Source organism: Aspergillus fumigatus, chromosome 6, assembly GCF_000002655.1.
Source record: "Aspergillus fumigatus Af293 chromosome 6, whole genome shotgun sequence".
In the NCBI taxonomy this organism is placed as follows: Eukaryota; Fungi; Ascomycota; class Eurotiomycetes; order Eurotiales; family Aspergillaceae; genus Aspergillus; species Aspergillus fumigatus.
In genome coordinates this window covers 554,327-567,789 of record NC_007199.1, presented here as the reverse complement: position 1 = coordinate 567,789, position 13,463 = coordinate 554,327, and the positions used below count along the sequence as shown (strand labels likewise).

Genomic DNA, 13,463 nt, shown 5'->3' with positions numbered 1-13,463 from the left:
CTCCTACACTTTTATCTTTCGAGGCGCTCACTGTGATGGAGAGAAGTGGGTGGTGATCATCAGCGACGGGCTTGCATTTCTACGCAGTGCTGGTGACCAGTAACCTTCGGGTGAACTTCGGGTGAAGCTAAGATGCGCCCATTTACAAGTATCTGATCAGGTTGGATTCAAGAGATGCGAAGAGAGGAACATATGATACCTTTCATGTTTCCTATTCTTACGGAGTATTGAAGGTGTGATCACTTTTTTTTAGCAAGGGTGTACCTGACAATAGCGAACAACACAACATGATGATAAAATCTGCATGCTCAAGAACTAGTGTTGGTTGACAGGCCAGTCCCAGATATCTTGTAGCCCTATATCGTCCAGTCGGTGGAGGATTTTTGACTTGATATCTTGTAAACCTACCAGACCATCCTCTTGCTGTAAGTCTCCTCGAGGACGAACCAGCATTGCTTAAGCCATACGGGGTCTGTAGACCAGTCAGAGCTACCCAGCATCCGACGGACATCCACAATTATTTGATTAGCCGGCAAGGGGGTCACGTTTGCCCAAGTATCGCAGAAATAATTGTAAGATTTTCCGACGAATCCATCATAACTCCAGAATCTCCCAATGAGGACATGTATGTACAGGGCCATCCCTCAGTCGTAATCAATAGGATTGCGCCTGTATGTGATATCGAGACTGCATTACTAGAGTATCGAACTCCCCAAGAAAAAACATCATGTGGAGTTTGGCCTCTATGTGAGCAAGATTCCAGACCAAAGAATTGTGCAACAGGCACAGCTTTCCCTGCTCGGTGTAATATCTCCAACGGTCCAGCTTGACGACTGCGTCGTCAGGTGCTCTTTACAACCCCAACAGTCTCACTAGTCGTGCTCGGTCACGAAATGTGAGCAACAGGGGCAGAGATACATATCAACAATACCGGCGTAAGTCATTGATTGTCTTTGTAGAGAGGCTTCTGAGTAATGACATTGAAACTTCTCTGCGTGGATATAGCCTTAGACATTTGCCGCATAGTCTCCAGCCGGCGTCTTCAAGCTGTAGGAGGAGCTGATTCTGTAGTATTTCCGGCTTTTTTAGACAATGGCGAGGAATTCTATTGTGCAAGAGTCGTGGAAAGCGGAATTCTTCGCCCTTCAAGACAGAACCGAAGAGGTCGAAAAACAGCTTGCAAGTCAAAGGATAGACAAGCTTGATCGACTGGCTGAAGGAGCTCGAAGATGTCGTGGAGAGGGCATTCAGGTAAATAAAATAACGGACGCTTCTTTCGTACTAAGGACAGGAACGACGTGAGTTTGTCAACATCTTCACAAAGTCTCCGGTAGACAGAGTGCTGTTGAAGATGCCCTTCTTGGCCCTTTTCGGATACTGAAGACATGTTATAGGATTTGATTGTGGGAATGTTAATTATGAGGCTTGCTAGTAACTTGTCCACTGTACTGAATAGAATCAGAATATGCCACAATGGAAATCTCAACTGAGGTAAGTTTGACTGCTTCCTTCTTGGGAGGTTATTATTGCTAGGGGCCTTCCTATGGATCTTTGCAGATATACAACACATGATGAACAAATCAATCCCCTGAAGCTGTTCCTCGGTACGAGACAGGTACTGTTGGGTTGAAGCACAATCCCGTTCAGCACTGCCCAAAGTTGTGGACACATCACTCATATACGACTTAACAACTGGAGAATATAAGCTTAGAATGCTGTCAGTCATGCTACAAAGTGTGCCTGCGATGGCTGATGTTCACATTATGCTCCGAGCTGACCGTTGACGGATACTTCGTACCTACCTACGTCTGGAATGTGGGGCGGTGAAGGGCGCATGTAACGTCGGCGGCAGAATCGTGGGGGGTTCCTGCCTGAGGCATCGAGTTCCCGCAGCTCTATCCATACATTTTACGTCTCTACTTCTGTACTTATCAGGATTGATCGGACGTCTCTTGCAGTCTTGTCAAACTTTCATTACTGCCAAGATGGCTCCTCCTCGCGCACCGTACATTGTGCCGGCGCTTAAAAAACACACGGCGACGGTCATCATGGCCCATGGACTGGGCGACAGGTTAGCTGCTTGCTGTGGTGCGATGCCATTGACCCTTGACTGACTTCTGCTGCTTGTTCTCTTAGTGGCGCCGGATGGTAAGATTTGCTTGTTGAGGATGTTTTTTCGGAGTGGGCTAGTTGACTCGAATCATCACGAAGGATGTCCCTTGCTCAGAACTGGCGTCGCCGGGGCATGTTCGATGAGGTGGCTTTCATCTTCCCAAATGCGCCTATGATCCCGATCACGGTGGTAAGCTGGGACAATCCATGTGTCATACAATTATCAACGGAATCGATTAACTGTTTCGGTAAATTAGAACTTCGGAATGACCATGCCCGGATGGCACGACTTGACGAAGCTTGGTCGCGAGGTGAGATAGTCCTTGCTTAATTTGTCGTTGAGATCTCTTTGCTAACATATCTTTTTCAATAGCTCGATTATGAATCAGCCATTCGGCACCAGGACGAGCCGGGTGTCCTTCGATCTCGCGACTACTTCAACACTTTGATCAAGGAACAGATTGATAAGGGCATCAAGCCCTCACGGATTGTTCTGGGTGGCTTCTCCCAAGGAGCTGCCATATCTGTCTTTACTGGTATTACCTGCAAAGAGAAGCTCGGCGGTGTCTTCGGTTTGTCCAGCTATCTTGTTCTCAGTGACAAGCTCAAGAATTACATTCCGGAGAATTGGCCGAATAAGAAGACGCCTTTCTTCCTCGCTCATGGCTTGGAAGATGAAATCGTGCTGTTCGACTTCGGTGATCTGTCGGCGAAGAAGATGAAAGAGATCGGCTTGGAGGATGTCACTTTCAAATCTTATCCGTGAGTTCTCATTTCGCCGTCGTCGATTGTTCTTTACTTATTTCCTTTTCCAGTAACTTGGGCCACTCCGCCGATCCAGTAGAGATTGAGGATTTGGCGCGATTCCTTCAGAAAGTCATTCCTCCAGAGGACGACGGGCAGGCTTCTGCCGGATTATGACTTGATGACCATATCCAGACTCAGGGTTTAGCAGGACCATATTTGAAAAGCCTTGTGTTCAGTGTCTTGATTTTTCTATTTGCTGTCCTGTTGATGAGAATTAGCGGAAATGACAGGAATACCCGAACTGCTTCTAATAAGCAGCGTTGAACATCGGCTTCCTTTGATCGAGTGACACTTTCGCCTGCAATTGCATAGTTCTAGAAGTCGCCACACTGGCTAGGAGGTCATAGAATTTGATTCTTCTCGCGAAACTATCATAACATATCATCTATCGATTGGGTGTCTAGAGTACCACGTGCCGCGCCAAATTACCTACCTACTCGTTATTCAAAGCCCGATTCAGGGATTTTTCAATGGCGGATACCATGGCAGCAGTATTCGCCTGGTCGAAAGGGATATGATGCTTTGAACCATGGTCGTAAAAAACGGCCTTAGATGGGTCGCATATGCCGTACAGATGCATACTTCCCTTGTAATACGGATCTTGCCTACCCACTATGTGCGTCGTTGGGATTGTGACGGGGTATTTCCCGTCCTCGGCCACAAGCTCTTTAAGCCCAGAGCTTTCGTACGGTGTCGCACCGCAGATAAACACGGCAACCTTGAAGAGAGGCTTCGAATTGGTTTTGGCATGGTGGGCTATAAGAGCACATGCAAGCGCGGCGCCCTGCGAGAAGCCCATCACGCCATCAAAGGGGCCTTGCTTCTCGATGATGTTGAGAGTGTACTCGAATGCTCGGGCGAGGTCTTCTCCGGGGTAAATGTCGCGGGGGTAGTGGCAGTAGAACGGGCCGTCCAGAATGCCTTCGATTTCTGTGATTTGGGTTAGAGGACTAGAGTTGTAGCAGATTGAAATTCTTGTCATTGTCTACGGACCAGCTTCAGGCGGGGAGTTTAGTCGTCCATTGACGAATACGAATTTGTGGCCCTTGATTTCCAGCTCTTGGGTGATTCCGCCTGTGCTTGATTGTTACTGCATGATCTATGACACCGGCAATTCAGGACGTAGTTTTTGGGCGTGGTTCAAATACCTGACTGAATCTCAAAGATCTATCCTCGACGGTCAGCCTGCTGTTTCTGCATTTGCAGATTCGGATCTGATATAATAATAATAACATACTTCAGCGCTTGTTCCCGCGCCGTGTAGACAAAGAAAGCGCATCTTGCTGTTTCCAAGCAAATTGGTGTTGGCCCAAGCCAAGGAGGACTAGAAGTTACGGATGATTTGTCTTGTTACGCGTATGCGGAAGAGGACAAGAAGTGTGAGCTGGCTGCAACAAGGAGACGACTGGTTTCCATGCATGACTATCCTGGACCCCATTTTGACATACTCGGAAACTACCCAACAAGCAAGCTTATGGGCCTCACCCACCAGCCTAGTCGCAATATGCAGTCTGATGTTTGTGCGTCTAACGGCCCATCAACGGACTTTCTCATAGGTATAATAACTGTATAAGTGATCAGCTGTTTACAAGGTAGGCTGGTGCATCAATAGTTGATTACTCCTTACTTCCGTTGATAACTACCCCTTGTTCTTAGTCAAGGCGAGCCTCGGTCGCCGATCCAAGAACTCAGTCTGCTGGCTCCATGGCTCCTTTATCTTATCATGGACAGCTGCAAACAATTCTAGCGAAAACAAGAACGTGGAGCGTCTTTGGATAATTTTGATAATTCTGTCCAGGCTGATATGCTTATCCTGCAATATGGCCCTTAGCAACTTTGCCTTCGCTGCCTCCTTCGCATCCCATGCCATCTTCCACCCTCTCGATTTCTACTCAAGCGTCGGCCCTACGTTGAATGAATCGACTTTCGGTCTTTTGGGCTCGCCTTTTGACCCGAGACATGATATCACCGACCTCTCCGGCAAAGTAATCTTTGTTACTGGAGGTAACCTTCAAGACCGTGTCCTTCAAGGGTCCCTCTATGGTTGCCATTATTTGCTGATTTCGTGTCCTCTTCTGTAGGGAACATTGGCCTTGGGAAAGAGACAATCCTTCAGCTCGCGTACCATCGTCCGTCCCGCATCTACCTGGGTGCGCGCAATGCGACGAAAGCTCGCGATGCCATCACCGACATTCAGCGGCAGCTTTCGACCCCTGTGGATATCAGACATATTCCCCTCGACCTAGCCTCTTTCGCTTCGATTCGCAGCGCTGCTGCGAAGTTTACCTCCGAATGCGATCGCCTAGACATCCTGATCCTAAATGCTGGTACCATGGGCAACCCGCCAACAACTACTGAAGAAGGGTTTGAAGTGCAATTTGGGACTAACCATATTGGTCACTTTCTGCTCACAAAATTGCTGCTTCCGGTATTGCAAAAGACTGCTGCCAGCCCTGCGTCAACCGACGTGAGGGTGGTAACTTTGGCGTCTTTGGCCAACTGCGCCGCTCCGTCGTACGATGTCATGACATCCACGGGTGCGCTCTTGGCTGCTAGTACTTGGACACGCTATGCCGCTTCTAAGGCTGCCAATATTCTATTCGCCTCTGAACTTGCTCGCCGGTACCCGAACATCCTCTCTGTCTCCGTTCATCCTGGTACTGTGACCAGCAACTTGTACGAACATGCGAAGGCGTCGAGTCCCGTCTCAAAATACAGCGTTGCTGCTCTCTCCCTTTTCTTTCGGTCAGTCCGTTCAGGCGCTCTGAACCAGCTATGGGCTGCTGGGGCCAAGAGAGAGCTCTTGACGAACGGAGCATACTACATTCCGATCGGGAATCATGCTAAAAACAACAAGTATGCCACGGATGCGGACATGGCAAAGAGATTGTGGGAATGGACAGAGGCCCAGATTTCTGAAAAATTCGTGCCTTGAACCTCTTTCAGACATTTTGCTAACTGACCATCCATATACAGCTCTGCTCTATATTCTCATCATGTACGATCCATCTTTTCCTTCGCATGCTTCTCCGGGCGTTTCGCTCCTCCTCGCTTGATACTGATCCAAATCATGATACCTAGTTCGGTTATCATCTGAATCTTTTGAATATCATTAAGCTCATCGTATAGATGGATATATACTTTTCCGGCCCCTCAGCTGGATCCACGACCTCGCGCGGGGAAGCGGGGAAGATGCCCGTGAGGACCTGCCTATCTCCCTCAACCTGGTTGCTTCAAAGAACTTGCCTCTGGTCAGAGTCCTTACCGTTATGTCAGACCATCTTTTCTTCTAATACTTTTGAGTATTGATCATGGGTCTTCGAGTAATTATCACCGGAGGTTCCGGTAAAGCCGGCCAACATGTGATTGCAGAGCTCCTTAAAGCTGGACATACGATCTTGAATTTAGATCTACTTCCTTGCCCAAATGATAAAGTCTGCACGCTCAGAACTGACCTGACACAGTCAGGTCAGGTCTTTAGTGCCATGTCTGGTCAGTTCGCCTTGAGTGAACCGTTTCCACCGGGTCTTCCTCCGACCCCAGATGCGGTCATTCATCTCGCAGGCTACTCACGCAACATGCTCGCACCTGATGACGAGACTTTCCGAACAAACACGGTCTCTACGTACAATGTGATCGAGGCCGCCTGTAAATTAGGGATCAGGAAGATCATTATTGCTAGCAGTGTCACGGTGTACGGCGTGTCTTTCGCACTGGGTGACACAGATTATCCATCTTTTCCGGTAGATGAAGAGGTCGACGCGAATCCAACAGATACGTACGCGATTGCCAAAGTGTGCGGGGAGCGAGTTGCAAGGGGTTTTGCGGGTCGGTTTGGGGCCGATATCTATGTCTTTCGGATTGGGCGGGTGATTGCACCTGAAGAATACGAACAACAGCTCTTTCACAGTTACGTCTATGAGCCCGCTAAATGGAAGCCTCATGGTTGGTCTTACACGGACGCGCGTGACCTAGGTCGGATGTGCGACTTGGGCCTTCGGAAGTCGGGACTTGGGTTTCAGATCTTCAACGCGACCAATGATACTATCACGAGCACGACCCCGACAGAGGAGTTTCTCAGAAAGCAATGCCCCAATGTCCCGTTTACAAGACAGATGGGGGAGTTCGAGGCTCCATTGACCAATGCCAAGATTAAATCAGTCCTGGGATTCCAGGAAGAACACCCGTGGCGCAAGTATTTTCCTTTCAATGCAGAGCAATAAAGATATAGGTGAAGTATAGACCCAGATTGAACGGAATATCTGCTCCGCTCGATCTGCAATAATCAGGGCCTGGCGTCAGGCAGGTAGTTGGTGAGATTACCGGATTCGGTAAGTGATGCCGCTTGGGAGGAGTTGAGGGCCACTTTCACCTACTAGGCGAGACAACATTGAGGACAGGCACAAACTCATTCCTCCCTTCAGCCCATAGACAATATGAACGATGTCACCATTTAGTCGATTACAATCTTTAGCTAAGATTACGCCCAAAAGTCTCCTGCGACACCACGTCGTGTCATACTCGAGCCTTGAGATCATTTAGGGTTTAGCCGAGAAGCCTCTCAAATCTCCAAGAGCCAAACCCACAACCCAACAGAAGCACCTTAAGAAGAGATGTCGATGATGATATTGTAGAATGAGGATTCAGAATATTGACAGTCGTAGCAGTATAATGGGAATTTATCTGTAAGTTTGTAGAGTAAATCCTCAGAAGCCGTCCGACGCAACGAATTAGCGAGCTCGACTCCCCACACAAACCATGACTGGAACTTTCGTGCTTGGGGAGCCGAGATGCGCATCATTAGCAACTTCAACCTCCTCCCACCAGACACCACCTCAGTCACGGTAAGTCAACCCAAACCTCATCTCAGCCCTCGTCCTTCGGTTCACCATTACGACGGTGTTTCATCTGTCTCTCCCTGACCCGGTACCGCAACCTTGAGCCCTCCCGCTTGATCCTATCTTGCACCTCCCCACCACCAACAGAGTTGCAGCCGCACATTTTGTTCCTACCGAGTTCCACAGACCCTGATTCTTGACGTCTTCATTCTAACCATCGCGCCAGATTTAGGTTCTCTACGAACGCACATAAATTACCGTCAAAATGGATCAAGCAAAGCTGGCTAGGATGCAGGCGAGCGTGCGGATTGGTACGTTTTGTTCTTTCCTTTGGATTTTCGAGGTGCTGGAGTCCGAATCGGTGTTTTCTGCGGATGGTTTCCAGGCGCACCATCTGGGCAATGTGATGTCGCAACTCCCTAGAAGTGGACGGGAAAACCAATTTCAATTCATAACTGACAGCTAACCTTTGATTTCTTCTTCTAGGGTACGTATAAGCTACTTTCATCTTCCGTTCCCGAATCACAATCATGGCGGCATTTGAGATACCCTAAAACAAAACGACTTCATCTACGATTGACAATCCAGGACTGCGACTAATTTCATCGACAGAGGAAAGGGTACTCCCCGCCGCAAGGTCAAGAAGGTCCACAAGTCCTCCGGTGCCGACGACAAGAAGCTCCAGACCACCCTGAAGAAGATGAACGTCCAGCCCATCCAGGCCATCGAGGAGGTCAACATGTTCAAGGAGGACGGAAATGTCATCCACTTCGCCGCCCCCAAGGGTGAGTTCCTCACTCCAGCTTCCGTCTCCATCTCCCCAAATCCAGAAGGTAGATAACTGATGAGTAACCGCAACTAAATAGTCCACGCCTCCGTCCCCTCCAACACCTTCGCCCTCTACGGTAACGGCGAGGAGAAGGAACTCACCGAGCTCGTCCCCGGTATCCTCAACCAGCTTGGCCCCGACAGCCTTGCCTCCCTGCGCAAGCTCGCCGAGAGCTACCAGAACATGCAGAAGCAGGCCGGTGCCGAGGGCAAGAAGGACGAGGATGAGGACGATATCCCTGACCTGGTTGAGGGCGAGAACTTCGAGAGCAATGTTGAGTAAATTGCATTTTGATCTAAAAATGGAAGACAGAGAGAACCTAAAGACATGATTGCATGCCAAGCCTAATTTGATACAAACTCGGCCTTGATCTCCAAACAAAAAATAGGACCGGATTTTTACCCTCATATGTGTTTTTACCTCCTTTGCGATGATCTTCATCGGGGTAGGGAACGGCGTTGGGCTGTGGTAGATGTCAGGAATGAGATCATGGATTAAGATCCATTGGCTACCGACTCTGAACAAACTGAGCTCGTATCCTAATTCAGAGAGAGGTCAACCGCAGATCACTACTATGTAGGTGACTGATCCAAAATGGGGTACGGCTGTTGCATCTTGTAAAGTAAATTGTAATTCGATTTGCCTTTGTAGTGAAATTTGGGGTGGTCGATTAAGAGATGTTCTATCCATCATTAACAGCTAACCTCGAGTATTTCGCGCCAATAATGCAAACATAAAGCTATCTTCACTCTCTCCATATTACCAATGCTTCATGAGGATAAACGTGGATATGAGATGAGGTGACAAGGGGTGGGTTGGTATGATGCAAATGAAGACTGGTATGGAATAAAAAAGCGTTATCATACATAAGCAGGGTATCCGAGGATAGGCACGACACCCTGTTCTTGGATCTCGTTCGAGTCCCCAGAGAAGAGGAGCTGTATGAGAGTAGATTTGGGTTGCTTTGGAGTCGAGCCACTCTGCCGCAGGGATCCGGCTTCGGACTCGGTTTGATGAATGATGTGAGTGGCGGCGGCAGCGGATAATGGTGAAGGACATCACGATTCCTCCTTTAGTCCACAGATGTCCGTCCCCAGAATCATGTCCACCATGTACCAGAAGCGCCAGTAAGCGTTCGACTTATCATAATCAAAGCTTCCATCTTCACGCAGCTGAGGTCCATCTCCGACGATATCACCAGTAAACCAACTGAGAATAGGGATCGACCGTAGCACACGCTCTGTCACGGTCGGCTGCGGCGGAAGTGCTTCTGAAATGGGGCGTAATTTGGTTCGACGGACTGTGGGGATGTGTGTCATGAACTCAGACTCTGGTTTTGATTCCTTGGAGACATTGCGTTGCTGAAGGGCAGACGGTTGCTCGATTCCCGTGGCGGTGGCAGAGCTTGCGGTGCTCGTCGATATTTGTGATGCCTCTTCTTGTGATTCCGCTACTCCTGATAGGTTGTTCATGGCAAATGATCGCGGTAACGTGGCTGCACGGTCTTTATCCTGCGGCTGGAGAAATGTAGTAGAGTGCGAAGTGGTTAAGGTGCGCGGCGCTTTCGACTTGAACTGGACGGCTTTTGATGAGTCCACAGGAATTGGAGCATCCTCTGCAGGTCCCGAGCCATGATATAGTTCACAGAAGACCAGATGCCCGTCGATCTCCTGGGGAGAGTAGAAGCATGCGCGATCCGCAGCGATCGTTGAGTCAAACGTCACCTTGATCCAGTGGAAACCTCCAGCGTAGCGTTTCGATTTGCGGTTCGCATCCGCAGATAGATTAGACCGGATAACCACGTCGCCACCACTAAGCAGTTGCGCGAAGCCATTCGTCGAGTTCGGATCGCTACGAGGATAATCCTCACAGATCAAGCCTCGAGAGATCTTCTCGTACTTATCGATGACCTTCCACTCGCCATCCTTGCTCCTGTAACCGTAAAGTATGCACTCGGTCGCAATCTTCTCGGTCTGTTTTCGTGTGTTGTCAAGGCTGGAGGACGACGAAGACTTGGGCAGGATATTGCGACTCTTCTCCTCCTCTTGTTGCTGGGCGAACAGCCGCCCGAATTCTGCTACATTGGGGTTTTCGCGCTTGGCTGGTGTTCCAGTACGTGTACGCGAGCGAGCTTGCTCGTAGCGAGCATTTCTTCTCTTGCCAAATGGGCCGCTTTCTTCAGGTGGTCGTCGTGGGTTGCGGGCTTCACTATTAGAATCAGAACTCATGTTAGTCACCCAACCCAAGAGGTCAAGATCCCAGATTGTGCGAGAATAATAACAGGTATAGTAAATGAGCAACTCACTCTTTGTACACATAGCCCCAGGGCAAAAGATTCCCCTTGTCATCTTTAGCGCGCTCCTCTGGAGGCACAAAATGGTACTCCATGGCGAAGGACGGCGGCGGCGCAAAGATCCGATACTGAACAAAGAAAGACGCCGGTCTTAGGGTGGCTATCCCGAAGGTTTAGAAGGGCAATGGACTAATGGAATCAGAGCCTTGTCTCTGGCTGGGTATTTGTACGATGTCTGTAACAACACAAGGAGATTTTCGTTGAGATGGATGGAGCTCCTACCAAAATTTAGTTCTTGTAATAAACAGTGCGTTAGCCCGGATACGGGCACGTGATCTCATCCACCTAACAAGTGCAGAGTAGTAGAGGGTTCAACTCTTATTTCTCACCACTTAAATTTGAGCTCCAGAATATACTCAATCGAGAGTCAATAGGAAGCTGTTTGGATGGATATGCTCAAACCGAATATAGATACTCGCAAGAGTTCATGTATATGCCGCACACTCACAAGGCTTGAACGATCTACATAACTATAGAGTTCAAGCACGAGGTTGCAACGTGACTCATGATGAATTCTCTAGTCTTACCTCAAGAAGGTAATATGTCCAACATCGCCTTTCAATCCACATACATCCTCAACCTCTCCTACTTCCTGTCTGCGTCACTGTACATAATCGATGAGTTCCCCTAATGGGCAAGAAAATCCTGGTCCTGACTTGCAGTTTGGCAAAGGCGTAGGTTTGTCATTGACGAGGACTCGTATGATTGCCTCCTCAGGAGAATCCCGCTCAATTTTCATTGATGACGGGCATGTCATTCGTTCGATGGTAATTCCGTCTCCATAGGCGTCACCGATGAAGTACGCCAGGTATCGTCCTCAGCAATATGTGTGACTGGCAAGTAAGGTCGTATTGTGTGAGTCTTGCAAAAATTCCAGGGCAGTGAGGAAGATTGCCATGTCTGCGTCATGAACACTAACGCGAAAGCTAGTACAGTGACCTCTCTATAACGATAGTTGTAGCGCCTGGAGAGTCACTGGTCGATTCAACAACATCGGGAGCTACTGACAAACTGAAAATCATAGTGCCAGCCTTAGGTCCAGCACTCAGTAGAGCTGTCGTGGCACTGAGCCAGAGCTAACCCATCGCACCAGCATATGGATTGCCAGGACCGGCGCGATAGTAATGAATCGCGTCGCGGGCGTACGTGAAATGTTCCCACTCCTTTTGAGTAAACAGGGTAGCTTTGTCGTTCTTTTCCTGGTTCAGACTGAAAAGACCAGAGGCGAAACATGCTGCTGCGTCAATCACGCGCTGTAAGTCGCTTGCCCAGATCCGCGTCCTCCTCATTGGATGAACATGTCTCAAAACAAAGAATGGCGATCCGTAGTCAGATCAAAAAACGATGAAAGACGTTTGTTAGGTTCCATCTGGACGGGACGGTCAAAGAATACGGGACAACGTTCAGAATTGTCCAGTTGGGTAGGTCAGTCGAAGAGCGAGGCCCGATGGAATACGCCGCGAAAGTGCTATGACCAGATGTCCAGTTGACACAGATAGGAAGGGAGAAGCAGCAGTTGCTGATTGTGCCCACCATATGTTGGTGTCTAGTCCAAGGGCAGGATCAAAGGTCGTCTTTGGGTGTGGGTGGGCCGAAATGCCTGAACACTGTGACGTTGAATCGTTCTACAGAAGCGTAGGACTTGGCCTGTTCGTTGTCATTGTCAATGATCTCCTGCGGTGGGTTATCGTTAATGTATGTATGTATTGTGTACGTCTGTTTGTCTAGGACCCTGCTCCTAATGATCGTTTCGTGAGTAAGAGAGGAGGCTTCTGGAATTATCAGTGGTTTGTGTACAAGGTGTATGGTTGGAAATTAACCAGGCATAAAAGTAAGCCACTCTTCCCAACTGTGTACCAGGTACAAGACAAGCAAAGACCATCTAAGTTATTAGTGGTGATGTTACAGTAGTTGGATGCTCTTTCATATAAGTGTTTGGTCTCCGCATGGAAAGGTTGCCAGCGACTTCTCAGAGGGAGACAATTTCAGTATCCAGATTGAGGTACTCCTCCGCCACAATATCTCCCCAGTGTTCGTCTGAGATCTCTTCCCTTGCAACTGCTAAAGCAGAAGTCACGCCTTTTGAGCGTCAATATGCCAACAAGGCAGGAGCGGATATTTGCGATAGTGGAGTGATGGAATAAAGAGCTTGTATTTCTTAGTTGAAGATTCCGAGGAGGTACACTGGGTCCACCAGTCTGCTCAGCCCATGGGCGCTCTGCATGTGGGTCAGTCACAACAACACGTTCCGCATGGAGTTTTTGACTACGGATAGTCCGCTTAACATTGCTTGCTCATTGGCTATGTTTAATGGACGATGGTCCCGTGGTAATCCGTGGCTCAAGGCCTTGTCACTGTTGTCCAAGCTCACGGTTCTCTTAGGTACCCATTCGTTGTGTTCAGGAGAAGATGAGGACCCACAGCTTAATTGAACCTGTTACTACGTCAGGGTTGGAATATCCGGCGGGAGCGCTATTTCATGGCTGAAAAATCGTTCCGGATAAAGAATTCCACGCCCGAGTGT

General features: G+C 48.8%; 5 protein-coding genes across 5 annotated transcripts; 4 read left to right on the top strand and 1 right to left on the bottom strand.

Annotated features, from left to right (window-relative positions):
- Positions 1-122: 122 nt before the first annotated feature.
- On the top strand, positions 123-3,935 carry AFUA_6G02780 (palmitoyl-(protein) hydrolase). The gene is made up of 6 exons (XM_077804940.1): positions 123-2,071; positions 2,137-2,148; positions 2,212-2,302; positions 2,370-2,423; positions 2,486-2,874; positions 2,928-3,935. Exons 1-6 carry the CDS (start codon positions 1,986-1,988, stop codon positions 3,031-3,033), a joined length of 738 nt encoding a protein of 245 aa, XP_077661076.1. The 5' UTR covers positions 123-1,985; the 3' UTR covers positions 3,034-3,935.
- Positions 3,936-4,739: 804 nt separating this feature from the next.
- On the top strand, positions 4,740-5,854 carry AFUA_6G02770 (putative short-chain dehydrogenase/reductase family protein; the record flags this gene model as incomplete). Its single annotated transcript, XM_742707.1, has 2 exons — positions 4,740-4,923; positions 5,001-5,854. 2 exons carry the CDS (start codon positions 4,740-4,742, stop codon positions 5,852-5,854), a joined length of 1,038 nt encoding a protein of 345 aa, XP_747800.1.
- A 550-nt stretch (positions 5,855-6,404) lies between these two features.
- On the top strand, positions 6,405-7,142 carry AFUA_6G02760 (NAD-dependent epimerase/dehydratase family protein; the record flags this gene model as incomplete). The annotated part of the gene is made up of 1 exon (XM_742708.1): positions 6,405-7,142. The coding sequence occupies one exon, from the start codon at positions 6,405-6,407 to the stop codon at positions 7,140-7,142; it is 738 nt and encodes a 245-aa protein (XP_747801.1).
- Positions 7,143-8,022: 880 nt separating this feature from the next.
- egd1 (nascent polypeptide-associated complex subunit family protein) lies at positions 8,023-9,152 on the top strand (the record flags this gene model as incomplete). Its single annotated transcript, XM_742709.2, has 3 exons — positions 8,023-8,165; positions 8,370-8,542; positions 8,624-9,152. The coding sequence occupies 3 exons, from the start codon at positions 8,023-8,025 to the stop codon at positions 8,866-8,868; spliced, it is 561 nt and encodes a 186-aa protein (XP_747802.1). The 3' UTR covers positions 8,869-9,152.
- A 37-nt stretch (positions 9,153-9,189) lies between these two features.
- AFUA_6G02740 (uncharacterized protein) lies at positions 9,190-11,244 on the bottom strand. Its single transcript, XM_742710.2, has 3 exons — positions 11,225-11,244; positions 10,892-11,157; positions 9,190-10,794 (listed from the first exon to the last, which is right to left on the bottom strand). The coding sequence occupies exons 2-3, from the start codon at positions 10,972-10,974 to the stop codon at positions 9,645-9,647; spliced, it is 1,233 nt and encodes a 410-aa protein (XP_747803.1). The 5' UTR covers positions 10,975-11,157; positions 11,225-11,244; the 3' UTR covers positions 9,190-9,644.
- Between the last annotated feature and the right edge of the window lie 2,219 nt (positions 11,245-13,463).